General features: G+C 42.7%; 1 protein-coding gene across 2 annotated transcripts; it reads right to left on the bottom strand.

Annotated features, from left to right (window-relative positions):
- Nucleotides 1-1553: 1553 nt before the first annotated feature.
- On the bottom strand, nt 1554-26026 carry SNX8 (sorting nexin 8). 2 transcript variants are annotated; one of them, XM_054080206.1, is made up of 12 exons: nt 25962-26026; nt 25457-25527; nt 14783-14973; nt 12672-12789; nt 9563-9684; nt 9117-9197; nt 7967-8127; nt 7421-7553; nt 6272-6340; nt 5315-5464; nt 4764-4913; nt 1554-4019 (listed from the first exon to the last, which is right to left on the bottom strand). In XM_054080206.1, exons 1-12 carry the CDS (start codon nt 26009-26011, stop codon nt 3906-3908), a joined length of 1410 nt encoding a protein of 469 aa, XP_053936181.1. In that variant the 5' UTR covers nt 26012-26026; the 3' UTR covers nt 1554-3905. The 2 variants fall into 2 exon arrangements, with proteins under 2 accessions (XP_053936181.1, XP_053936182.1); XM_054080207.1 differs by lacking the exons at nt 25457-25527; nt 25962-26026 and adding an exon at nt 22787-22857.
- Between the last annotated feature and the right edge of the window lie 1765 nt (nt 26027-27791).

Here is a 27791-nt window from a genome sequence, read left to right as displayed (position 1 = left end):
TTTCCTGGTGGAAACTGTAAATTGCGTGGTGTGAGAGCAAATTATGTTCTGTTCCTCCAGGAGTTTAGGTAGGAAGAAAACAAGTGCAGCTCTGGCCAGCGCTTCTATTTGCTATCCCCTCTCCTGCAGTCAGTTCAATCCTTTTATAAAGATGCTTTCACCAGCACCAACACTCAGCTCATGTCAGAGAGTAGTGATGTTATTGCTTCTGCTGCAGTGGTGGAGACTGATCTGTCTTAAGTAAGTTCTGTCCCCAGCTGGTGATCTTTATCTTCTAGGAAACAGCACAAAGTGAAGATTGTATATTAACCTGTTACAAATTCCAGAAATTACACCCTTGCACTATCAAGAGCAAAAGCACTGGAGTGCAGCAAGGCACTGTTGAAAACCTGTTAAAATTTAGGAGAAGCATCTTGCAAGGAAGATGGAAGGAAAGGGAAAGAAGAATCAAAGTTTAGGTTTGTATTAGTTTGGAAAGCCTTTCAAGACATAATACCAGTCGAAAAGCCTGTGTATTGCCACTTAACAGCGTGAAGCAGAGGAGACCTTAGGAGTGACAAAAACATATAGCCCTTTTAATAGAACATTCTTCAGGCAAAGTTTCAGGTTCTCAGCCATTTACTACTTTGGCACTTCCACAACAGATCTGACAGACATCGACGGAAAGGTTGTAGGCCTTTTCTATCATTACCAGTTTGAACACATTAAAGTCCCCATGAGCTCAAGCAATTCACAGAAAGCTTCCATTCAAGAAGGCACATGAACTCTTTGGTGCTATGTCTTACAGAAGCATCGATTCTTGGGTAGGTAGTACGCAGTCTTCAATTAGTCTTCTGTTTGCTTAGTGTTTATTGCAATCTACCCAGCTACCGGCAGTGGAACCGGCTTCAGGAAGGCTTGTTCGCACCTCTGCATATCACAAAGCCGTTGGCTGCAGAAGGCAGTAGCTTGGCAGTAGCTAGAACTGTTTCCCCTACATTGACTGGGGTAGACAGACAACCAGTTCCCTGCTGCATTCCTCTATGGGAAGGAAGCTGCACTTCATACTGCTCTCCAAGTCTGACAGATCCCTAGACTAAACAGGACAAATACAGTAAGGGAATCCCTCACAGACTGGGATTGACACAACACTGCTATCTGCACACTGACCAGTCTCCCAGAAATAAGGTCTTCAGACTAAGGGCTGTATGAAATAGTGTGTTTAGGAATGAGAAGTTCGGCAGTCCAGTATGAAATAAACTCTGAAAGTGCCATTAGCTGTCTCAGCTTTGAGAACACCAGGCCTCTGATCTCAACAGGTGAGCAGAGCAGAATCAAAGCAACAAAACCCCACCCCAAAACTGCTCTCCCCGAAGAGGCGAGGGCTGACAGTGGAGGGGTGGATGTTTTCTCAAAACAACGCAATTCCAGTTTCTCTGTAGCTCGTGTGGTCTGTGTTTACCATCATCACAGTCTCTGCATTTGGACTGTAGGGTCCTTCCTTTGAAGGAAAACAGGAAAGAGGAGTCAGCCTAAAGCCCAAATGTCGCTTAGATATTTGGGGTTTGGGGGGTTTGAGTTTTGTTTTTAAATAGAGTCCAAACCTGTAACTTTTCTACTAATACTAATACTTTGCAACAGAGCACATCCCAGTCATCTCCCCCAGCCCAACACGTTACCTACAAGACCCACCACAGAGATGGATCTTGCCCCAAAACATACAGTATTCTCTTAGTTTGACTGTTCACCCCATCAGACAAACAAAGGTAAACAAGGGAGGATGGTACTTGGACTAAGCAAAGGGCAGGCCACAACCAGCCAACACCGTCTAAAGATGATAGGAGCAAAGAGCATTTAAAAATACAGTAAATGCTCTTCCCACACTGTAACCACAAACTGTCTTCCTAACCAAAAGTCAAGCATAAAAAAACTTTTGTGCCATTCTTGAGATAGTATCTTCTTTGTTACTGCACTGTAGAAACATTTCCTTCCCCAGCCACTCTGCTCTGGCTTGTGAGCAGAATCCCTTCTGCATCACTTCAGGAATCTTCAGGAGACAGAATCAAATCTGTCACAGCCATTTGCAGTTCATGTCTCACCAGACAAGGCCAGTATGCAGGAGAAAAGCCTCAGAAGAGAGCTAACATTTTGATTGCTATGAAAATCTGTTGATAATGCTTTCTGAGCAAAGTTGTTAAAGACTCCCTACACTCTCCTTAAGGCCCAGCATCCAAGAAACTTACCCACATCAGTACAGTTCACCACATTTTCAGGGGTGTAACAGTTCTGCCAGTCTCATTAAATCGGGCAAATAACTTACTACCTTCCGCCCAGCTAATGAAACTAATCCATAATTTCCACCTGGACTAGGAAGAGCTTTATGTTGCAAAAAATTTTCTAAATAATAATAAAAAAAAAAAGAGAAGGAAAAAAAAAGGAAAAAAGCTTCTGTGATTGGAGGATTTAAATATATTTCTTGTTAATGGGGAAGTTCCCCCATGGGAAAAATACTGTAATGGTTCCAGTTTGACAGCAAGCACCCATCCTTGTTAATGTGCTTCCTTCTACCCACTCAAAGGAAATGCTAAGAAGCCAACCACCAAATTCTCCTGGGCAGCTATTTCAGCCCCAGAGAAGTCTGGTTCAGGAGAGTCCTGTTCAAGTAGATTTTTGCTGCATACGTTTGCAGTTTCTTCGCTTATCAGTCTCTCTGGAGGACATGCACAATTTCCCCTAAGGTAACAGGGCATTCAAATTCTCCTCCCTCATGAGGAAAAGTCACTGGAGATTCAAAGTGAAACATGGAGAATGTTTAGTCCCTTTATCACAATCACAGACAATTCTGAAAACCCCACTACCAAGGACTGTGCTACTTTTAGAGATAAAGAACCATCACTTAATTGTCTTCTCTCCTCCACAAACACAACCCAGAGCCAGAAAAAAGAACGGCAGTAACATCCTGATAAACACTAACTTTTTGCTAATGAACTTTATCAGCACTGGGTCCCAGCCTGCTGGTGTAACAGGATACTTCATCTGATCTTAGACCAAAGAAAACACCAGTCTTCGGGACAGAAGCTCTCCAATAGTCCTAAACAGCAACTCAGCAGATGGATGTCAAGACCTCAAGAACAAAGTAAACAAGTTACCTTATAGCTGTTCTGCTCATACAGTGTAAGTGGTTTATAACTAAGGAGTGTTTTATTCTATTATTTTCTCATTTATGCCAGTCAAACTCCTCCGAGTTTCTGAACCCAGTCATCTTTGGCCCCAAACTGAACAACCCAAGCGAGTCCCCAGGCTGTCCAACAGCTGCTAACTGAAATGCAGTGACAAGGCAGCCTGCCGAGCCTCGCTGGGGAAACCCCATCCCACAGCAGCGCCGGCCCCTGCCCAGCTGGGCTAGCGAATCCAGTAAGAAAACAAATCCAGACACCTATCAATGGGACAGGGGATGGCTTTCAGGTTCCCTTATGCGCTTATGCCCCTAACACAGGCCCTCTGAGCTTAAAAGGCAATCCATCTCTGCTACAAGCAAGTGCTTCTGATATCCTGGTCATTTAAGCACTTCAGAGATGCGCAGAGACGTGTCAGCACACAGCTGGAGGACTCGGAGTGCAAGATGCAGAGGCATCAGCAACAACACCGCAGCACTCGCTGCACGAGGTCATATCCTGACCCCATGAAACGTGTCTGCAGGAGAATAAACATCAGCTCTGCCCCAGAGCATTTCAAAATTAAGAGATTGTCTGTACATCCGTACGTTCAGCCCCACATCCAGTCTGTCTAAATCAGAGAGCAGCTCAAAGCAGCAATATTAAAAAAAAAAAAAAAAGCTGTTTGGAGGATCCATTCTAATATCTGGAGGTAGAGATCCCACCCCTGCGTTGATTGCACTCCTTGCTCCATGCTAGATGCTCAGAGCATTAATTGGAGAAGAAGTTTCCCTCTGGAGGTGACAATGGTGGAGTTGGCATATTGCTAGATGCCACGAAGAGGCAGCTCAACTTCGGCTTCAATTCATTCCAAACTTTACTCATCTGTGAGTGGAAAAGGAGAGAAAACAGATGTGACAACATGACAGGTAATCATGTTATCACACTGTGTTTTAGCAGCAGTTTTAGAGCACTCAAAAGCACAACAGAAATTTGCTAAGAATTTTGGGGAAGACCAGTGGACTCAGATTGTCCATTTTAGACTAGGTTGGTGCTAGGATGCAGCTCTCTGAGCATGCATGGAAGGGAGACCTTGGGCAAATTCCATCACTGCAAAGAAGGAAGGGAGCTGAAGGAGCAAAGACTTTTAACCCAACAAATGCAAGAAAGTCTGAACACGGGGAATGCTGAAGGTCAAATTTAAGGGTTAAGAAAAGGAAGCTCTTGAATTCAGAGCAAAACCAAGGAAGTTGTTCCTCATTATATATTTTCTGTGTGGCAAAACAAACAAAAACAGATTCACATAGCAAGCACACATCATTCACTACAGAACAGCTAGTTAGTCAAAGGCTGGGTCTTCTTCAGCTACCTGTAGGGCAAGGCCATCTAAAGACGAGAGAAGAAGAAAAAGAAAAACACAGTAACTTGCTGCAAGAAGTCTCCTAGAGGCGTTAGATGCCAGCCTTGATCCTCACCCCAAAGTGTGAAGGCCTTAGGTGACTTCTTAGGACACCACGAAAGAGCTCATTTGGACATATGGTTGAAGGAAGAAGGCCCACAGGTGAAAACAAATACATTCCAATTCACACTAACATTTTTGGAAAAGGAATACAGTCCAACAGAACTCACCTCTTTGTGACCCTGGATCTGGGAGTTGACAAAGGCTCCCAAAATATGAGATGTGAGAGGCAGATAGATGTGGATAAGCTGTGTCTCCTGATGCAGGCAATACAGAGAGAAGTAATTCCGCAGCTCCATGGTTAGGATAGCATTTTCTTGCTGAAAGAAAAGGAACTCAGTGAAATGCATTGCCAGGCAGAGGGTGCCAAGGAGGGAAAAGAGAAAGAGAAAACAGCATTCCTCACCATACTAGCAATTCAAAATATACCAAAACCCTAAAAAAGCAGCTCCTGGACCCATTTGATATGACAGCGACTGCACTTTCCATCATGCAGACTTGCTTTCCACAGCTCCTACAAATGACATGTTGCCAAAGAGCCAGTAACAAGTGTCAAGGAAAATAAACGTGTCTTCCTTGTAGCACAGCAGGTAGCTCAAATTACCTGAAGTGCAGAATACTCTTTCAGTCTAAGGGCTTTCTGCAAATATGACTGAGCTACATAGTGGCACCGTTTCAGAAGTCCAGTACCACCCTTTGCTCTCCCAGGCATCTGCACTACCTCCACAATCCGAGACTCCAATTGCTCCACGGACTCTGGTTCTTTGTTCTGCACAGTGGCACTCATCATCTGCTTCTTCATCATGCTGTACTTATGCAATGCTCTCTGGTGCTTGTGCAATACCCCCTTCTCATGTCTTTCACACAGGTCCTTTGTGGGAAAAGGGAAAAACAGGTACTTAGGAGAAGCTAAGAGACAGCAAACACACAAGTCAAGCACATCAAGAACACAAACACACAGTCACGCTTTATGCAATTTCTATGCTGCAGATTTCTCTTCCTTTGTTTTTAAGAGGGTCAAAAAAAACATTGGCAGCTAAGAATTCAAGAAACAAAACTGCTTGGACCCAGGCCAGTAAGCTTAAGAGGCAATCTGGAGCATCATTTCTGCCAACATTTTGGATCCTATCGGGCCTCTTATCTTTTATGCCCTTCTCAATATTAAGTGCTAGCAATTAACTGCAGTAAGAGCTTGCCCGTGCCCTTCTATTTCGGTTCAGGCCTGGGAATGTCAGGAGAGACTGCCACATACAATTTCAGTAGGTACTTCTGAAAAAAAAGTTAATACTAATCTTTCAGTCAAAGGCACAAACTTTCTCTCACTTGTAACTCAACTCAGCTCTCCATGAACAAACCAGTAGTCACCTAATTCACTGCTTTAACTCAAAAGCTGCCAAAACTGGAAAAAAGTCAGCCGATCCATATAGGTCAAGCAGTCATATTTTTCAATTCCTAAGAGAGTCTGCTGTCTGGCAAGCTCTCATCATAAGATGAGCTGATCAGCAAGGCTACAGAGCTAGCTATGGCCAGCAGCCACTCCCCTCCTTCTGCCAGATGCCCAGTTTGCCTCTGAACTGGCCTCCCAGACAGTTTTCCATCCAGTTGGCGTTACACCCTCTAAAAAGCACAAGTTGCTCCAAACAACATTCTCATTGGCAGAAGAACAAGCAGAGCTCACTTTATAGGACTGGAGTAAATCCAGGAAAAGGTTCAGCTTCTCCACCACATCATTCTCTTCCTGTTTACCCTAGAAAACAAGGAAAAAGTACATTTGACGTAAGCCTGGCAAGAGCCGACATCACAGTTTTCACATCTTTACACCACGCAGCCCCTCCGCTGTATTCTCCAGGGTACATCAGTGCTTACACAACCGCATCAAAAGTCTTTCAGATGGCAGTGGAGTGTTTAGACTTCAGTATGCAGAACAAAGATCTGACTGGAGCAGGAACAGCTTTTCCAATTGACTGATCATTCTAACAAGAGGAGTTAGTTTCACAGGCCTGTGTGTCAGTCCTTTCAGCTCTCTCTGCTTGGAATTTCTTGCTCTTGCAGATTCCTCCAATCTTTCATCTTCCTTTCTAACAAGATAACTAATCCATTAAAGCTATAAATACCCGCATGTTCCTTGTAATAGCATGCATCAGAAGGCACAGATGAGACATCAAGCCAAATTGAACTACTTGTTTTTTTATTTTACTAAATACTGTCTTTTCTTGCTCTCTCAATTGAGCTCTCTGGAGCATAACCTCTAGAGAAAAAGGCCTGGTCTGACTGATCTATGAAAGCATGCTGAGTATTAAACACAATGAGATGAAGAGAGGTGAAGACAAAACTATTACTTTTCCTTCCCAGACTGTCATGTTCTCACATTATTCTAACAGTTATTATCACACTGCACACCTGCACAGGAATATGATGCTTCTGTCTGAATGACTCTCATGTAATACTTAAGTACATCAATGTCAAAATTTGATACAGAAGTAAGTTCTACTGGATTATCTGTAGTAGATCAATAAGAACGCAAGACTTCTGGACCGCTCAGTACAGTAATACAACTCAACTTCTCTCATAACCACTTGAAATTAAAAAAGAAAGACAGCTTTTCCCTCTTTTCCCTTACCCATTATATTTTTTTCCCCCATTTAAACACAAACCAGACTTTTCATTCAAGGTTGAACACACAAGCTAGTGGTTGAGGAAGTGAGTTTGGACTACAATCTCTCTCCTCACATGCCTCTATCAGAGGCTCAGGATGAAACTTAAGGTGGCAACACACCTCCTTCACTTTGCAGAAAGCAGGGGGAAGAAAAAAAAACAAAGAACTCACCTGCTGCACAGCCTTATCTGCCAGAAGTGCAAATTCCACAGACAGGCCCTTCAAGGCTTGTTTCAGAGTCCCCCACGTACTATTATTCAAAGCAGCCCAGGAAGGAAGCGGTGTAGTGTCTGAGCCCAAAGCACTAGGAGAAGATAAGTAGGAGACAAATCTAGGAGACAAACTCCACTAAGCAGATACACTTATTTGCAGAGAGCAGTTCAGAGGTTCAAATCTGTCTAAATAGCTTCCACCACTGAGCTACTACTGCACAATCACAAACGCACAGCTGTGTACATACTAGGGGAAAAAGCAGTAAAAATAGTACCCAAATGTCAAGATATTTGTATTTTCTTTTTCTTGCTTTATGGAACACAACCTTAGTGGAAAACATACATTTTCTAATTTTATAGTAAGAAAAATTTTATTATGATCTACAGCATGCATTGAAATACCCATTCTTACCAAATCATTTGCAGCTAAACCTTATAACAGTTTTGAGTTCTGAAACAACAGTAGAAATGTTCACATTAGCAAACCCTCAACCTCCCAACCTACCTTAGCTCCTTTCCAAATATGAGAAGGTCTGAGGCATTATCAATGGCTCGAGAAGCTATTCTCTCTGCACGGTCCCGAAGCTTATAAAAGCTATTATAAATATTTCTGATGAGCTCCCTGCTGGCAGCAAACTGGGCCTGCATGTCAGCTGGAAGGAAGTCCTGGAGAAGTGCAAGAGAGATTACAAGTGGACAAATCAGAGGTACGTTCATATCCACTAACTGTGGGCACACCATAGAGGTGGCAGAGACACAGGTTTCCCTCTTGGGCTCGCTCTCTCATGCCATGCTGTAACAACCCTGAAGAGATTAGCTTCACAATTTAGGTGTCTGCGTCAGATGTCATACAATTACCTCTAATTTCCACAGGCAGAAAGAGGTTCAAATACCAGGTGCAGACAGAGCTGGCAGAATCTGCAATTCTATTATGCAGTGAAAACGGGGTTTGTGAGGTTTCAAGCTCACAGGTTCTGATCTGAAGCTACTAGCAGCCAGCCTCATCAGCCTGGCAGAGTCAAACATGTATTGAAAGTTCAGCTCTTTTTGACCTGTACATCACTGGTAAAAGCCTGAATTAAGCTCCAGTTGCAAAACCTTCTGCTAGCATTGCAGGAACCTGAAGAACCTGAACTCACTTTAAAATTGCTCAATGAACACTGTGAATGTATATTTAAAACTTGCCATAGCACTAATCACTGGGATAAACGGATATGTGAAGAACTCGTAACTAACTCCTCTGTAACAGTCCAAAGTACTCTCCCACAGGGAGAAGACGACAGACAGAACAAGGGCATGAACACACAGGGAAGACATAAGTCTAGGTATTAGCTGTTAAATTGTGCAGTACGTGCATTTGTGTGTTTGTTATGCAAGGACAAGCAACTACTGAGAAATATGGTCTGGGCAGGATTCATTGTTTAATCTTTATCATATTCCTGAATCAGCATTTAGCTAGAAACATCAGGGCCTTAAAAGTCAAATATTTATTTGATCTTTTCAATAAAATCACAAGTTTAAAAGTCCTTCAAACTTTGGAAACAACTCTCTCCTACCTAAGGGCACAATCACTCAACAAATGCCTTAACTGACCCACCTGGAGGAAAGAGCCATTGAAACCAGAATAATACGCCAGAAGAAAATCATATACCTACCTTGGCCTGAGTAGCTAATCTGCAGGTCATAAATTCATCTCCTACTCCCTGGACCAGTTCTCTTAGCTTATTCTGTACATCCTGGAGAAGACACAGAATCAAGTGAGCATGGAAGAACTAAGTAATGCATGAAAGCTCACACAGGTCTCAAGATACATTGCGGTAATAAGGCACAGCTTAGCAGATACAGCTTTACCCAGGCTAGGTTTAATTTAAGGAGAAGCATAATATGGATTCCCTTAAGAACAGTTACCATTTTCAAAATACTACCCTCCTGGCATTCAGTGAAATTACCTTCCACTTTCCAGCTGCAGAAATATCTACTGAGAAAAAATTCTCCTCATCATGGGAAGCAACAATGCGTACGTCAAAAGCAGTTCTGAACTCTCTAGCCAGCAACACAGAGATGATCTGCAATCTCAAGACTACTGCTAATGAGTACTCACTGAGCCACTGAAGGACAGAAAGAGTTTCAAGAGCACATCTTCTGAGAAAGGGGGATGTCGCGCCACCAGGTTTATGAAACGCTTCAGTGCTCTCCTCCTTGATTCTATGAATTCTCGATCAGCTACAAGAAGAAAAAATAAATTTCAATTAACACACCACACGTTACAGCTGGTCAGAAAGAGAAAACAGAAAGCACTCAGTCCAATAATTTATTTGCACTTAAAACTCTGGCTAAAGCACTGCAACAAAACCCCGAAGAATGATTACCTGTAGTCTGTCAGCTGCCTAAAACAGTTTTTTTTTGTTTGACCACCAGAACAAATATTCCTTCAAGTGGTTCTTCACACCATGTTGAAATCCAGCATATACAGACGTATGTGGGGTTTTTTTCACAGGGTAGGTCAGGTAAGCAGGAACAACAACCAAGCCTAAGGCATGAGGCCTCCACTTACAAACCATGGCTGTACAAGGATTTTTTTCCTCTGAATCAATTCCATAGCTGATCCTCAAAGGGAATCTCAGTCTGTTTGGGACTCCTGGGAAGTGCACAGCACGCTGCTTCATGCAACTGCAAAGGTCACTTTGCCACTTGCAAAGTGAACATCCCACAAATAATTTCGGGGGTTTTGTTCAATAAACTAAAGAACTAGCTTCGATGTGCTGTACCCTCAACAGTCACTCCTCCACACTTTTAAGCATTTGGGAGCTGGAGGGAGAACAAAGGGGTGGGGGTTTTTTAGCTGTTTGTTCAAGATCAGCGTCCACCTTTTTCACCCAAAGTATCAGAAAGTACTTTGCAAGACCTGCATGGCAACACACCTGCAGTACATCCACCCAGAGTCCTTGCTTCTCAAGCTAAAAACATTCTGCTCATCTTCCTGAAACAGGAAGAGTTTCAATTTGGTGATACTGCAGTACGGCAGCAAATCAAAAAAACCCTGGAGTTTTTCAGGAAAGATGAAAAATTAAACTGAAATAATTTTGAAGGAAGAGAAAGCAGCACAGAACAAAATTAAAGGCATGCTCTTACCCAACACTCCCATATAATGAAACAGCATTACTCTTCTGCCTCAGTTTTAAGTTGGGAGTTTACTGGCTGCACAGACTCTCTATAATGATCCTTCGATTTTTTTCTATCATTAAGGCTGCAGATCTTGATTTTGCTTTGTTCAAATTTTAGCCTACGTGGAGATTTCTGAAGTCACTTACACATTTCCCACCTGTCCTGCCTCAGATTGCTGCCCTCCTCCGACACGAGCAGAGCAGATTTCCTTCATCTGACAGACAGATGAGAGTAGATCATCAAAAAAACGAAGTGTAACTTTGTAGATGAGTACACAGAGTATCAAGAGCGTGAAGCTTTGCCATCCTGCTCTGGGTCTAGAAGGTTGCAAGAAACACACTAATCCATCAAATCCTGTGTCCTGCAATTCCATTTGTCAGTCCATTAACCTCCTCAGAAGCAAGAACTATTTATTCCATTTCCTCCTCCTGTTTGTAGCTTCTATTAAGACTATTTACACAGCTTTTCTACATGCAGAGTCACTGGACTAAAGACAATCAATCATCACTCTGCTTTACAGTAGTTTCGGACTGCATTGGACTGTACTCCTAGCACCATCAGGAAACTAATCCTATAATTTTTTTCTTAAACATACGCTATCTGCAGGATGAAATGCACCAGTGAATGCACAGAAATACCAACACACCAGCAATGCAAAGAAATAACACTGACTAACAAATTATAAATATTGGTAGCTGCTTTCAGGCATCCTCTCTCCACCGAAATTCATTGGAGAAGGTCACTCTGCTTACATATGTTGCATGAAGTGGAAATTCTGGAAATTCTGGCTGAGAACACTGAATCAGACCAAATTCAACAGACAGATTTTCGCAACCTCAAAGAAAGTTCTTCACAATTTACATCCCATCATAAGAAAACACAACCATCGAAGCTTTTCAGAACTAGTACTTTACTCCATTCCAGTTCATTATAAACCCCGCTCTGCTCACTGTTTGCCAGTTCCTCTTGACCGTAGCAACACACCGACCCCTCGACTGAAACCAATTACTTATTGAAACACGTTCGGCTTAGCAGCACAGGCAAGAGACAAGACAGTGAAATCTTGCTCTTTTGCAGATAAAATAGAAAACAAGACAGGATTTTACAGATATGCAAAATTTGAAACAATAGACGTTTAAAAACAGTGCCAATGTTTCAGATTCGTGAAAAATGCAGTTGAACCAGCTTTGATACAGTTTCCATCTTGGGATACTTAATTGGTACCTATTGTAACAGCTAAAATGTATTTGAATGAACTGTCAATCATTCCAGCCTCAATTTTCAGTTTCTGGTTATCCTTTTTAGCTCCTTTTCAGAAGAGTAAAAAAATGGGGGATAGCTACTTTAAGGCAGTTGGCCTGTATCATAAAACTTCTGCAGAAGGCAATACCGCAACATGCAGCGTTGAAGCTGTTCACTGAACACCACTGTGTTTGCCAGACCCTTCTAGGTGTTTATGAGGTCAGGACCCTACACCAACTAAACAGGATCGAGTATGGCCTCACCAGATAACTATTTTTTTTTGTTTCATTGAATCTGCTCCTCTGTAGTTTTAAGCCTTTTAATACAGATTTTATTTTAGCCTCTACTCTTCTCTCAGTATAGAGAAACAACGCAATTTCCACACAACTTTCCTATTCTGAACACTTTCCAAGACAACTCACTACAATATATACGTACATCGACAGTACAGTAACAACTCTGCATTGATCATCATAACCTATTTTCCTTGAAAAAAAAAAAAAACCGCCACTCTGCCATGCTCTTGCATAGAATTACACCTCAAATCTTACTAGAAAAAAAGTCATTGGATACCAAAATTTCATGGAAAAAAAGAACACTGACATTTTACATTATTATCTTACATATGATATATTTGCAGGACGGCAATAATTTACACCTCCAAGTCATGCATTACAGCCTCAGAGTTGTTTTCTAAGCCAAGCAGAAGTAAAGACTTGCTAAGTTTTAAACATTTCTTTTCAAATCATCTTAACCCTGCTTGCACCATGACCCCTCCCACCAAACAAAAGACCCAGATTTACCTCCCAGCATCCTCTTTGGTGGAAGTGCTGGCACCATACGATAGGGGAACTTCTGCAGCAGCATCTCATGGAATACCACAAAATCATTATATCGCCTATAGACTGAGCACTTGAATCTCTGCAATAGAGCAATGCAGGGGAAGAAAAAACAAATCAAAACATAGACTGGACAATCGGCAGCATTTCCACAATTTTTCTTTTGCTGTCAGCTGCATTGAAAAGAAAAGGAAGAAAAGAAAGAAATCACAGCCAGAGACACCAGAATGACTTATTTCTTATATTGAGAGGCATTGTGCTGGGAAGGAGGAAGAAAAGATTCCAAAGGCAGCCACCTTTCGATTATGAATAGAGATGGCATTCTTCTAACTACAGTCCTTTTCAGAATAAGATTTTCAGTTAAAAGCTAAGTCAGATTCCATTCACACGCAAGATGAATGAGACAACAAAATGGAAAGGAAAAGGTTTCCCAAGGAATCAGAAATATCCCTAAATCTCCTGTGGTTCTATATCATTTATTCTTAAACTCTGTGGTCTATCGAATTAGACAGAACATTTAGAAATAACACTGACACTCTGAAAGTGCTCCAGAGAGCTCTTTTCTTGAAGTAGTGCAAGTCCCTGAGCTCCAGCTCTTAGGAACTCTAAATCAGTTTCAAATCCAGAGGTGGCAAAACAGTCTTAGATCATGTTAAGTACTAGCCCAAACAACTGATGTTTTAAGTGAACCTCACAAATGAGACTTCTCACTGATGTTAGATCTATAAACAAAGATTGAAAGTACCTTTAAAACGTTAGTCCTTCACTCTGTATTTCTTAGATCAATATGCAGAAGAGGCTAAAGAAACTGTTTTTGCATTCCAAAAGGAATTAGGGAGAAGCTACAAGAAGACACTCAAGAGGCAGAAATCCTTTAAAAACAATAACTAACACCCCCCCTAGACTCCACACACTATTTCTACAGATTCAACTGCTGGAGCAGTTAATAAGAAATACCTTGCTATGTTTGCATTGCACATCCTCTACCACTTATTGTGGCACTATATGCTTTCAAAAATAAAGCAGTGAGCCATATAACTGGAGTATGACACCACCTCCAGGGCCTCCCTGTCTGCTTTGACATCTGATGTTGATTTACGTGCAGATGTTAGATGAAGCTCAAGGCCAAGCTATGCTTCTTTTTGAGGAAGTGTCATTATACCGCTACAAGCGTAGGAGAGATGACATCGACTGAAATGAGTTGGCAACAGGTTCCTGAATTTGAAACCTAAAGAGACCACCAGCATCACCGAGTCTCTTGCCCTGAAATTACAGGAAAAATAAACATTTAGTCTTAGAAAGCCCACAGAAGGGTTCACTGTGTCCGCCCTTTCTCCTTCACAACTGTCTTTGACAAACTTAAGGACATCAGCCTAAAACACCAAACATCACTACAGACAAGTGACCCAAACGTGTCTCTGAATATGTACAACACTGACTACAACAGTTTTGAGTGCTACTCAGTAACTGATGTTTTGGTGGCCTGGGAGATGTAAATTGCTCATGCTCTATTTTGCAGAGGACAGATTTCCTTCTTGAAAAAACACACAGAAGCTATTGGAGAGCTATTTGACTGTACACTCTGTAAATAGGAAAAGACACATCATCTTCAATTTTCTCTTACACCAAGAGAGGAACCTACAGGTCAGGATTGGGACAAGCAAACTGGAAGCGTCCTACACTCAGCAGGATTTGCAGTGACTTTTCTGTTTGTAAAGGACTTCAGTTTAGCACTGCCAATGCACTTTCTTCACTAGCTTGCAATATCCAGTCACCTACACCAATCTGTTACAAAAATATTCCATTTTTGATGTTATACACCTGCTTTTGTCCAGGTTTCAAGCGATTAAACTGGCAGACCACCCATCAGACCTGTCAGAAGATGTTCCATAGCAGAAGCCCAGGTCAAGTAAGCAGAGTGCTACTGCATTTAAAGTAAGCCCACACAACTGGCCTACTCAAAACCAGCATCACCCAAAACGTCTATCAAATCAGTCAAGACTTTGCCAACAGCAGTTGCACAAACATTCTTAAGAAGACACATTCTCACTAAGACCAATACTTGTTCACATTACCTTGCTGGAAACCTCATATTCCACATGTTTCAGAAAAAGGCCCTTCTTCTCAGGTATAAGCTCCACCTGCACACTATCCTTGCTCAATAGCTCTTGTAGGGTGTGGGAAAGCAGCAGTGGATTTCCCTGGGGCGCCTGCATTAGAAACTGTTCCGGTTCCCTCGGTTCATTTACTGGAGGCTTTGTCAAATCTAAAAGACAAAAAGGGGAAAATGGTCCAGTAGACCCAATAAGATTAAGTGAAATAGCCTTAAAATATTCTGTTCCTTCACTCAGTGCTCCCACAGTGGTGCAACACAGCCAGAGCAACTGTCAAGCCACTCCCCAAGGAGGTTATGCTACTTCACACACGTTCAAGATGTTGGTACCTCCCTCTACAACACCCAAGAACACCACCAATTATACCGAGTCAGAAAGACATCTCTACTAAGCAAAAGAAGAATCACAGGCCAAATTTGTTCTGTGAATCAGCTAAGAGGCCTGCATTTCCTGTCTGTCCAGCTCCCACCACAGCAGGATCTGCCAAAGTGAACAAAACCCTAGCTCAGCACTTTTGGATCCTGCCTAGAACAACTCATTGAAGCAGAGAAAAAAAATGTTATTTCACTGCACTGCAGAAATTCAATGCATTAATTTTACATATCCTTACAAAGGAAGGAGACACTTTATTTGACATAATTCTATTAAATTCTATGACAGTCTGCTACAGCAGGCAGGAATCACAATAATTTATGATGTCAATATGCTCAAGAGCAGGGGAAAAGGTTCCTAATACGGGCTACCAACCCAACAATTCCTCAATCACAGCAAGCTCTGACAAAATCTTTCAAATATACCCATTTTGCTGCTTGTAGCTATAAAACAAACAGTTTTTACAGTGAATTCAATCATAGCTGGACAGCTGTGGACAGAGAGACTGATTCTCAGTCAGATGCAAAAGTGAAAAAAAGATGCCTCTTAAGAATACGGCGCTGGAGGACAAACTGCATCAAAGGGGCAAAGATGATGACTCAGAATGCCCTCTTATCGCATGACTGACTGCAGCCCATTATCTCAATTTGACTTCATAACTACACATATTGTGTGACTGTAAGAACGTTTTCTTAAGAAACAGGGTGAAAAACATGGATATAACCCATACCCGAGTTCTGTTCTCCGGTCTGGAACAGATGGGTTGCTTGCTCTCTGCATATGGCTGTTTAAGAGGGATACTGCAAGCAAGTTCTCTTAGAAACCAGGTCGAATCCACTGATGAAAAGTTATCTAGAAAAGCTAAGTGATATTAATCATCCCTTCCTTGCCATCGTGCAGAAGCTATTCCCCTTCTGAAACATAGCTAAAATTCTGAGAACACAAAAAAACAGCTACACTATAGAAGTAAGCTTCAACACATAGTTCAAAAAGTTGATAACTCTGTAAGAAATTAACTTGGGGAAGACAAGAACTCATATTCTTAACTTGAAGGCCCTGAGCTCCTCCTGATAATGATTTCCCACCTGTTCCTTCACATGCTCTAGGCCCTGATAAATGGGAAAAACAGGTAATCTCCGATTCCTCAGACACACCGCTTCAGAACAGGCACTTCATTCTCTGATCCGTAAAATGACTTAAGGAAACCAAACCAAATCCAGGACAAATGACCTTATCCCACATGTCTCATCAGGCTTCAGATTTCTGCTAATGTGACTCAGAGAAGCAAGTCTTAACACCTCTGCTTAAATAGATGAATGTATCACCTACTAACCTCGCCTACGTAGCAGCTTCTAAAAAGTTCCAGCTACCTGCCAGAAATCTGTGGTACGATAATGCAAGCTAATTCAATGTTGACATGGGATTCTGTGGGATGAAGAGGTAACTTACCTGTACAGCCATCAGACAGATGCTGAACTGAGAAGGAAAGGAGGAAAGAAAATTCACAATACAGATAGCAAGGCAAAAGATTTTCTAGTGTAGAAAAATCCTTGCCCACCTGCCCTTTCATGGGGAAGCAAAGGATAATAAACCACACTATCAAAAGGAAGCATCAAAAATACACACAGAAAGAACTATGGAAAAGGACAGGAAAGCCCAGCTCCCCAGAGCAGCGGTTCTCTGGGTGCACGCCCTTGTAATTCTTGGTTTTAATTGCTCAAGACATACCGGTGAAATGCAACATGACACGGGAGATTTTATTATTCCTCCAATGCACACAGGCACACGAAATTCCAGCCCTCTGTGTTGCTAAAGTACTGGTTCAGGGTTCAGAGGCCACCACTGCAAGCTAGCCTCCCGCAGAGGGGATGGTCAAAATGCAACCCATCTATTTCCCCAAGATCAGTACTAACAACACTCCTCCTGCCTATTGATTCACTCTCCCAGTTTTCTATCCTTCTGCTGGCCGACCCATAAAGTGGGGCTTTCATGGCACAACTTGTTCCCTAAACTATGGCTCAGCCCTGCCTGGTAAACCACTGTAACTCCAAGCAGGAAAATATAGGTATCAGGAAGAAAGATTTATAGGATGAGGAACAAATCCTTCAGTACTCCACCTACAAGTCCTGGAAGCTGCAGCATGAGCAGCCAAACTGAAGTTGAGAACAACTCCTTACAGTGACCTGAACCCACATAATCCCGTAAGGCAACAACAGAGTGAAGCCCCACAGAGAGATCCAGATAAGACTCAGCATTCCTTTGACAATTCAGCCACAGTGTTTCTTTCACTTGCAATACTTTGCCAGTTTTCATCAAGTTATTCTCTAAATTTGCTTTCTAAAATTCACCTACAGGAAATACCTTCTCTTTATCAGCAGTTCACACACATGGCTCTTCCTGAAATATTCTGTAGCTTCTTTAGGTCTCGACCTTGTCTAAATGTGTGAAATCATACAAATCAGACCACCATACAAACAAGTTTGAGTAATTATTGTTTCATTAATAATCTCAGTGTGTTTCATTTCAACAAGACATCTACTCAGGGTGAATTTACGCCCTCAAACACTGGTCTGAGAATGCAACAAGATGACTTTTGAACAGCTGTTAACCTGTTCCAGAAAACACTTACTGTGGCATTATCATTAACCCTGCAGAGCAATGTATACTGAAGCTGTTCTGCAGCCCATTTTTCACTCCACTCACTAAAGAGTCAATTCAGGAACAGCCTCAAGAGCCCTGGCCAGGAATGGTGGATAATAGTGAGAACTCATTGGTATGAGCTCCTGTGTTCAACCAGGACAAGGATTTACATGCATTGTAACAAAACACTTAATGCTTCCCATCACGAGCTCTCTGCTGGAGAGCAGCTAATTTTGAAAACATTCCCTTTGGTTTCAGCAGATCATTATCTAGTAAAGTTTATATACATAGAGCAGTAAGTGAATACAGAAGTGAGGTAGGGAATGGTCCCATGGAACAGAGAGAAGCAAACAAAATCATCTTTTTGTGCAGGCGAGCCTTTTACTATAGCAGATTTGCTCTGTTGTCAGTAAGGTATCAGGCAGTAGCCTGGTACAAATGAAAACAATTTGATATAAAAGTTAAAAAGAGTACATCTATGGATACATACACAAACAAGTAGCCAACAAAATGACAAGAAATAAAAGTTTAAAGCAGCATCGAAAAGGTAGACTAATTTTTGTTTGGCCGTAATGGAAAAAAAACTACGAAAACATGGCATAATACTTTTTTTTCAGTAACAAGTCAGGTAGCCTTTGGATCAAAAGGAGCTGAGAAACTTTTCCCAAGAACAACTGAAACAGAAAGCTTCGCTACTTTATACCACATTTCACTCTTTAGTTAGCGCTTGATGTTCATAACTCCCATCCACACAACTAGACACCAATCTGCCCTCCACAGAGCTACCAGTTTCCTCAAACAGTTTTTCTAAAATCATGCATTTATGAAACCCAAAGTAGAATTTCAAGTGTCTGATCCGCTGTACGCAGGATTTGCACATGAGTAAGCACATGTAGATGAGAAGGGCAATGCAAGGGCTGGAAGCATCAGTGGTAAATCACAATACAATTTTCCCTTCCCCTATTTAAGTCCTGTCAATGAAATCTGGAGGCCTTATGTCCATTTTACAGACAGCTGCTTCTAACAACTCCTTATTATACCAGGTGCTAATCAGCTAAATTTATCAGACACGCTTAAGTAGAAGGTGCCACCGAATTACTTGTTATATTAGTAGTGGATTTTCTAGAAGAAGAAAGGAATCAGAAAGGAAGCAAAGCCTTTAGAAAAAATAAGCTGATGACTTCTCTGTGATCATAAGCCACAGCCCTGAGAGCAGAGGTGATCCAACTCACGGGAAATGCAGGGCAGTACAAGAACTGACTGTTTTTGTACAGTGATACCTCAGATTTCTCCCTGGCAAAAACGGAGGCTTCACTACAGACTCCTGGGCCAGGAATACTAAAGCAGCAATGTAAATATCATTCATCAGCATTTCCCTTTCCTTTCTGTCTTCTCATGAAAAAGCCTCAGGAATTATGGAAATGCCTTTCCCCCTTATTGTGTCAAACACATTCCTCTCTAATTCCAGAATCCAGAGTCCATATCAACCTCTCAGAAAGCTGGTGCAGATTTCAACTACAACTTCAAACAGGTTCTCTTCCCTGCCTTTCTTTCCCCCCCCCTTTTAATTCTTACATAATTCAAAATCCCTTAAAAACAAGAAAAGAAAAACAGAACAACCACAAAAAAAAAAAAAAACAAAACCAACTTTCTTCCTATTCAAAGCTTTACAGATTTTTGAGACAACTGTAGTGTTTTTTAAGGAATTTAAAACCACGCAATTCTTATTTAGAAAGAAACAGTGCAAAGGGATGAGTCTAGCAAGCTAACTAATACACAGATCTATGTTCAATGTGGAAAAGAGTTCCATATTTCTTACTAAGTTCAAGAACAGTAATCATATTTACCTTCACACTAATTAAGAGATGGTGAGATAGCATCCCTCCTTCTCCCTCCCAAGAACTAAATACAAATACAAGCTATTCAATGCCAAACCAACACAAGATAAAATAATGAATGTACTACCATACAATTAGATGTTGGAAAACAGCCTCTAATATTTTGAGTTTCTCCTAAAGAACAAAAAAAACAACCACAACTTTCTCAGTGCAGCCATCAACCACGCATCCTGTGCTGGCTGGTCTGACTTTGGTTTGGGGTTTTTCATTTGTTTCCTTTGTTTTTGAGGTCTTGGGGGTGGCTATGGTTTGGGGAATTTTCTTGGTGGATGGGTGGTTGGTTCTTTTTTTCCCTAGCATTTTAAATTGCTGTTCAGCACTTGGTGCTTTTCAAAATGAAGCAGAGAAGTAATAGCACAACTCAAAAACAGCCAGATGAGGTTATCTAAGCTTTATTTAATAATAATAATAATAATAAAGCACTAGCATTTCTGTGTTCCCCTATAGCTGCAGGCCTCTAGCTGCTTCTCAAAATATCGCAATCACGTACTACAGCAGGAAAAGACGCCCAACACCAAGTTATCTAACTTTAAGTCTAATGCCCTGTTCTTTTAATTCTGCTGTTCAATCATCAACTGATTAATTAAGTGATTTTCCAAGTCTGGGAATATAAGTAGCACGTTCTATTCATAAGTCAGCCAGGAAACCACAGTCCCAAGCTGTAGTAAACACAATATTAAGTGAGAAGGAGCTACACATATTGAAGAAACAACAGGATTAGGGGAGAAAAGTCCATTGAGGAATGTTCCCAAAGACTATAGAGACAAAAAGTCAAATCCTCACTAAGGCAGTTTCCCAGCTCACAATGGAAGACTCCTAAACTATCATTTTTCACATCTAGCTCTAACAAAGACGATGGAAGTGCAAAAGTTCAGACCCAAAAGGTAACCCAACAAGCATTAACACTTACAACTGCTCTCCAGGAAACTTCTACAAAGGCATTTTAGCTTAACTGTAAAATCATCAAGTTTCTACAACCATTCTTCCTTATACAGGTCAAGAAAACACCATCAGAAGAAACTATCTTTTTGTTTTGCTTCTCATCTTCCTTGCATGTTCCTCACCCTTTTAATTACACTGGGGAAAAATCTGAACTTCCTATTCAAGCATTACCAAAATGGCATGGCACTCCACACACTGCAGTCTCCCAGTGATCTTCTCATGTGTTTTATAGTGAGAACAAGCTCACTCACATCTCAAATACTGTTGAAAAGCAATCACCAAAGATGCCCTCCTTTTGTACCAGTGCCACACATATGTATATGCCACATCCTCCACCAACCTGTGCCAAGCCACCACAACTTGATCACGGGAGAAATCATAGTGGTTTTGTGCAAATTCTACTGTCTGCAATTGGTATAGCCCTCCCTACCGAGGAGGCTAGAAGAAAATGAGACAGCACCGTCCCTGCCCACCCAACACACCTGGATTAGCTCCTTGCAATCATTGCAAAACAGGCTCAAGTGGGAGCAAGAGAACAAAAAAAAAAAAAGTAAATACAAACGACTGTGCAAAACTGACTTGAATGTATTGAACATTATCCTTTTTCTTTTCTCTCTTAATTGTATAGAAGTACTTTTAACCCTGCAAAATAGAAAAAGACAGTATTTGGATGTGCTACCACAGCATGCATCGACAGCCCCCGCCAGGACTCTCGTCATTCCTCAGGAGATCCAGATCCTCCTAGAATATTCACTGACCTCCAAAAAGTTACACACAGGTGTGAAACTTCTAAGATGACTGCACCCGCATCATGATGTTGGAAATAAGAACATTCCTGCTTTCACAGCATTATTTTTCTTTTGCTAAGACCATTCTCTCAGTGTTCACAGTATCAGCTTTGGCAAAGAAAGACAAGTTTTCTAAACCAGGCTGAGTGGGTCAGTGACAGAAGCAGTACCGCCAGCGTGGAAGTTGACCAGGTCAGGACTACTCTAACCAGAAACAAGTGCATGACCTCTGCCAGGCTCCTGAAGCAGACAGTCAAGCCGGAACAGACAGACCTGAACAAGCTCTCTCTTTGGTACAGGAAGACTATTTTATTTACCACAAAGGCAGTTGTTCAATACCCCAATATCTTACATCAGTTGTAGACAGAAGTAGAATCACTGAATCATTTGGGTTGGAAGGGACTTTAAAGATCATCCAGTTCCAATCCCTCTACCATGGGCAGGGACACCTCCCACTGGATCAGAGGCTCCAAGCCCCATCCAACCTGGCCTTGAACACCTCCAGGGATGGGGCAGCCACAACTTCCCTGGGCAGCCTGTGCCAGGGCCTCACTGCTCACATCCTGAAGAAATCCCTCCTTATATCTAGTCTAAATCTGCCCCTCTCCAGCTCGTACTCATTCCCCCTCGTCCTATCACTACGAGCCTCTGTGAACAGTCCCTCCTCAGCTCTCTCGTAGCCCCTTCAGGTACTGGAAGCTGCTCTAAAGTCCCCCCGGAGTTTTCTCTTCTCCAGGCTGAAGAAATCCAACTTTCTCAGCCTGAAAACATTCCAGAATAACATATTTACGGTCAATATCTGCACCAGGAACATCACAGCCCTATCAAGAAGACACTCACGCAGACTCCTGTATACAATGCAACCAAACCGTTTGTCCCTGGGTTAAGCTCCCTCACTTGTAACCTCTACCAGTTTTTTTTTGCAAACAGAGAGAGAAAAACCCCACCGCGCAGAGCGGCAGCTGCCAGTGTGGAACTTCGCCCGGCTGAAGAGGACTTTGGAGAACTGGATCATCCCGTTCCCTCCAAACTTTCCCTCCCTCTGCCCGTTACGCGCCTCACGCGTTCTTTTCCCCATTCCCCCCCCCGAGCTCCCTCCGTGTCCCGCTTCCCACGGGCGCATCTGACCGCCTGCTCCTCCCTCCCCGCTGGTCCCCGGGAGGGGATGGGGGCTCCGCGGGGACAGCGCCGACCCCCCGAGCCCACTGCGGGGCGCAGGGAGGAACCGGGGGTTGAAACGAAGCCCCGGGACGGGAGGAAAGGGAGAAGGGAAAGCTCGCCTCCCGCGGGAAGGATGGGAAGGGGCTCCGCCCGCCGCCCCGCACCTGCGCTGCCCGCGGGCGCCTCGCCGTCCATCGCCGCAGTCATGTGAGGCCGCGGCCGCCCGCCGCCCTCCCCTTCCTCCGCAGCGCCCGCCTGCCCGCCAGGGCGGAGCGAGGCCGCCTCCTGCCGCCGGGGTCTGCGGGGAACGGGGCGAGAGGGGAGCCGCGGGGGCAGAGGAGACAGCCCCCCAGCAAGGGCAGCGTGGATGGGACCTTGGGCAGCCTGATCTAGTCGGACCCCTGCCCGTCGCAGGGGCTTAGGGCTGGATGGGCTTTAAGGTCTCTTCCAATCTAAACCGTCCTATGATTCTGTGATCTTTAAGATCCCTTCCAACACAAACTATTCTGTGATTCTATGATCTTTAAGGTCCCTCACAATCCAAACTATTCTATGATTCTATGATCTTTGAGGTCTCTTCCAACCCAAACTATTCCATGATCTTTAAGGTCCCTTCCAACCCAAACTATTCTATGATTCTGTGATTTTTAAGGTCTCGTCCAACCCAAACCATTCTATGATTCAATGATCTTTAAGATCCTTTCCAACGCAAACTATTCTATGATTCTATGATCTTTAAGGTCCCTTACAACATAAACTATTCTATGAATCTATGATCTTTAAGGTATCTTCCAACCCAAAACCATTCTATGAATCTATGATCTTTAAGGTCTCTTCCAAATCAAACCATCCTATGATTTTATTACCTTTAAGATCCCTTCCAACCCAAACCATCCTATGATTCTATGGTCTTTAAGGTCTGTTACAACCTAAACTATTCTATGAATCTATGATCTTTAAGGTCTCTTCCAACCCAAAACATTCTAAGATTCTATGATCTATCATCTCAGAGTGAACACAGATGAATGATTCCTCAAGTATTGTTCTGATCCTTTTTTTTATAAAAATTTCACCAAAACCTCAAGATAATATCCCAGGCAAATACTAAGTTCTCTTTGCCACTCGGAATGTATTGTATGAGCATGGACGCTGAAAAAATGACACATTTCTTTCTGCACCAGCTTGAGCAGCCCTAGAGAGAAGGCAAGAATTGGGGCTGTTCAGCTTGGAGAAGACTCTGGGGACACCTTATTGTGGCCTTTCAATATTTAAAGGGGGCTGATTACTTAAAGGGGCCAAATAATAAAGACAGATAAAAATTAGCAAGGCCTGTAGCAATAGGTTTGAAGTCCAGATGGAGACCTGTGACAAGTGGTGTCCCTCAGGGGCCCATACTGGGACCAGTGCTGTTTAATATCTTCATCAATGATATAGACAGTGAGTTTGAGTGCACCCTGAGCAAGTCTGCAGATGACAAAGAAATATAAGCATTTGGAATGCAAATACCCTTTCTGAAACTGCATAAAAATAAGAATTTAAGGTATGAATGCTTCTCATTTTACTAGTGATTTTTTTTCCCACTTCCTGTACTTTATTAGTCAGGAATGACATGGTTGACACTGGTGAAACATAATGCATGTGTGTTGAACAGTGTTTTCCCTGAAAATACCATCAAGCAAGCAACACACAATAACAGGAATAGATTTTGGACCTCCCGATCCAAAAGATGCTACCAATCCATAATAATGCTTCATGGTTTTAATAGCCAAAGTATTGGATGCATTCACTAACTAATGTTCCTGATTATTATTAATTATGGGAAGACAAACAGTTATCTCCATGACATGCATAGACAACTAAACCAGAAAGTTATGAAATTAAGATAATTTCAGGTGTAAGTAATTATGACCGTATGTTCTCCCTTGAAACTTTTCATGCTGCTATGAAGATGCAAATGACTTGAGTGATTCTCCTTTTCCTCCTGCCTCTCGCCTCCATGCTATTTCAGCTGAAATCCCCACAAGCGTGGGTGCAGACTAAAACTGTGTGTAAAATTAAAAAAGCATGGCATTATTTAAGCTGAGAGGCCCTTCAAATCATGTTTATACAGCAGTCGAGTGGAGAGTTTTGCACGCTCAGCACTTCTGAAAACTATGCTATGCAATTTTTTGCCTATATAGCATTTTTTTCGAGAAAATGAACAGCGGAATCAACATGTTCTCATTTAGCTATAGATTTTTGATTGTTCTATACTTAAGCTAATAGCATAACTGTTTATTTGGTATAAATAAGACATTTTTAACTGAGGATGGCTTTTGCAATCCATGGAAGGAATCTTGAAGAAAAATACTGTGGAAAAATAATCAAATTGCAGAAATAATATTTTAACTAGGCCAGAAAGATTGTGCTTGACATAAGTTGTTGAACACTTCCATATTTGCTGCAAATGCAACAAAAGCTTCTGGAAAACCTATAGCACAAAGAAACTATAGTCACTAGAGAAAGAAAGAAAGGGCAAGCGTCAGCAGGTTCCAGGGAACAAATGTAAAGCAAAAGTACGTGGCTACCTGCAGCCCTGGCCTGTCCATGCGTCATTCTGTGCACATCCTATCAGTATTAGATAAAAATTCATACAGAACACAAGACCTTGCTTACTCTTTCAAAATTCCGTTCAGGAAACACTGCTGTCAGCTCTGCTATTCTCAGATCACTTGCACTCCGGAACATTCATGAGGCAGTGCTGGTTTGACAGTTGTGTTACAAAAAGCCATTCCTGCTACATTTCTTTCCCCAAATTTCCCTTTGATTAGGAGTTTTGCATGTGGAATACTTACAGGAAAAGGCTCCAGCTAGCCAGTGCCAAAAATCTCTGGGTCTGAAAGTTTTTCCACTCACCCTCAGGTTGCTGGAAGGCAAAGAATAGTGGTAGTTAGCTTGCAAACAGGAAGAATGGCAATATACAAAAACTGCATATTCCAACAATAAAGACAATGTGAGAGCGGTGAAACATAGGTGAACGAGACTACATACACAGTCCTGGAAGAGCCATGTAATCTCGAGGAGACAGCTGGGCCGATGGATTGAACCACAGCACGTCCTCACATTTGGAAAAGTATATGTTTGAAGTGGCAGAGAGAAAACAGCATTCTCTGTACACTTTAGCATATCAAAGTCTGGTCAATGACCATGATAGAAGGAGGTAAAAAAGTAACTGCAGAAAGTGCAGTCATCATTTCCATTCATGAGCATTGCCCATAGCTGGGATATGGCATTGACAGGCTCAACCCACTGAATTTGGACGGAGTTAGGATGCCATCTTGTGACAAGCTGATAACTTACTGAACTGGGGGTTCCAGGCTTTTTATCTTCGAATCATAGAATAGAATCATAAGATGGGTTAGGTTGGAAAGGAACTGAAAGACCACACAGTTCCAATTCACCTGCCGTGGGCAGGGACACCTCCCAGTGGATCAGGGGGCTCAAAGCTCCATCTAACCAGGCCTTAAACACCTCCAGAGATGGGGCAGCTATGACTTCCCCAGGCAACCTGTGCCTGTTCACCATCACAGGAAAATATTTCCTCCTAATATCTAACATAAATCTCCTCTCTTTCAGCTTAAAACCAATCTGCATCATCCTTTCCCTGCACTCTCTAATAAAGAGCCCTTCCCCAGCTTTTCTGTGGGCCCCATTTAAGTACTGGGAGGCTGTTGTAAGGTGTCTCAAAGATCTTCTCTCAAGATTTTATCTAAACAAGAAAGATCCTGCAATATAAGATAGGCTCTAAGCCTAAACTGCTAAGTACAATATCTGTTCTCATGATTTTTTTTTTATGCTGGCATTCTTGTTCTGCATGTTTTGATGATTTGACTGAAAGCACTGGGCAAAACCGCAAACAGAACCCTATACAAAACACAAGTGTTCATCTCTAAGTGAACACAGAAGAATGATTCCTCAAGTATTGTTCTGATCCTTTTCTTATAAAAAAGTCACCCAAACCTCAAAATTATACCCGAGGCAAATTCTAGGTTCCCTTTGCCACTCGGAATGTATTGTATGAGCACACACGCTGAAAAAAATGACACATTTCTTACTGTACCAGTGCGAGGGGCCCTAGCGTGAACGCAAGAGTTGGGGCTGTTCAGCTTGGAGAAGACTCCGAGCAGACCTTGTGGCCTTTCAATACTTAAAGGGGGCTGATTATAAACAGCGAAAAACTTTTTAGCAAGGCCTGTAGCAATAGGACAAGGGGTAACGGTTTTAAAGTAAAAGAGAAGAGGTTTAGACTAGATAAGGATTTTTTTTATGCTGAGGTTGGTGAGGCCCTGGCGCAGGTTGCCTAGAGAAGTCGTGAATGCCCCATCCCTGGAGGTGTTTGAGGCCACGCTAGATGAGGCTCTGATTTTGACTAGAAAAGACTCAAGGAGTGTGTAGTCTTGTCAATTCAGACACATGTTTCATTTAGGCTATGTTATCGAATGTCATCGGAAAACAAAATGAGTGACATTAAGGGAGGCAGGGAAAGGCACAAATCTAAAAAGTTCAAAAACAATACCAAAGAAAACATAGCTCCTTGAGAACAAAAGCTAACATGGGGCCTACAGGAAAGCTGGAAAGGGGCTATTAAATAGGGAGTGCAAGGATAGAACGAGGGGGAATGGCTTTGAGCTGAAAGAGGGGAGATTTAGATGAGATATTTGCATGAAATTTTTTACTGTGAGAGTGGTGAGGCAGTGGCACAGGCTGCCCAGGGAAGTCGTGCATCCCTAGAGGTGTTCCAGGCCAGGTTGGATGGGGCTCGGAGCCCCTGGTCCAGCGGGAGGTGTCCCTGCCCATGGCAGGGGGGCTGGAACTGGATGGGCTTTGAAGTCCCTCGCAACTGGAAGCATCCTCTGACTCTGTGACCTGGACACGGAGAGCTCGGCTCGCTCAGACAGAACTTGGCCAGCCCAACACCACACCGAGACTTCAGAGACGCCCGTGCCCCAGCACGAACGCGCTTCCCCCCACGCGCGAACTTGGTAGCGCCCGCTCGGGCACCGCCATCCCTCGGGCGAGCCCACGGCGCAGGGTTTGGGGGGAGGGAGGGAACGGCGGTAGGTTTCGTGTCAGCGTATCGCCCAGTCACCTCCCGCCCAGCGCTGGACTGAGAAATACGCTGAGCTGCGG

Source organism: Cuculus canorus, chromosome 15 (genome assembly GCF_017976375.1).
Source record: "Cuculus canorus isolate bCucCan1 chromosome 15, bCucCan1.pri, whole genome shotgun sequence".
NCBI classification, from domain to species: Eukaryota; Metazoa; Chordata; class Aves; order Cuculiformes; family Cuculidae; genus Cuculus; species Cuculus canorus.
Note: the sequence above shows the minus strand (reverse complement) of the source record. Positions and strands in the feature narration are given on the sequence as shown.

Bases quoted from the DNA above. Each gene is read 5' to 3' on its own strand.
- SNX8 (XM_054080206.1), bottom strand. From the start codon at position 26,011: ATGATTCTATTCTATGATTCGAAGATAAAAAGCCTGGAACCCCCAGTT. The intron at 6,341-7,420 runs GTGAGTTCTTTG...CTTGTTTTCTAG, and splicing joins CAGATAAGGCTGTGCAGCAG to GGTAAACAGGAAGAGAATGA. The intron at 4,020-4,763 runs GTGAGTTCTGTT...TTCCACTCACAG, and splicing joins AGATCCAGGGTCACAAAGAG to ATGAGTAAAGTTTGGAATGA.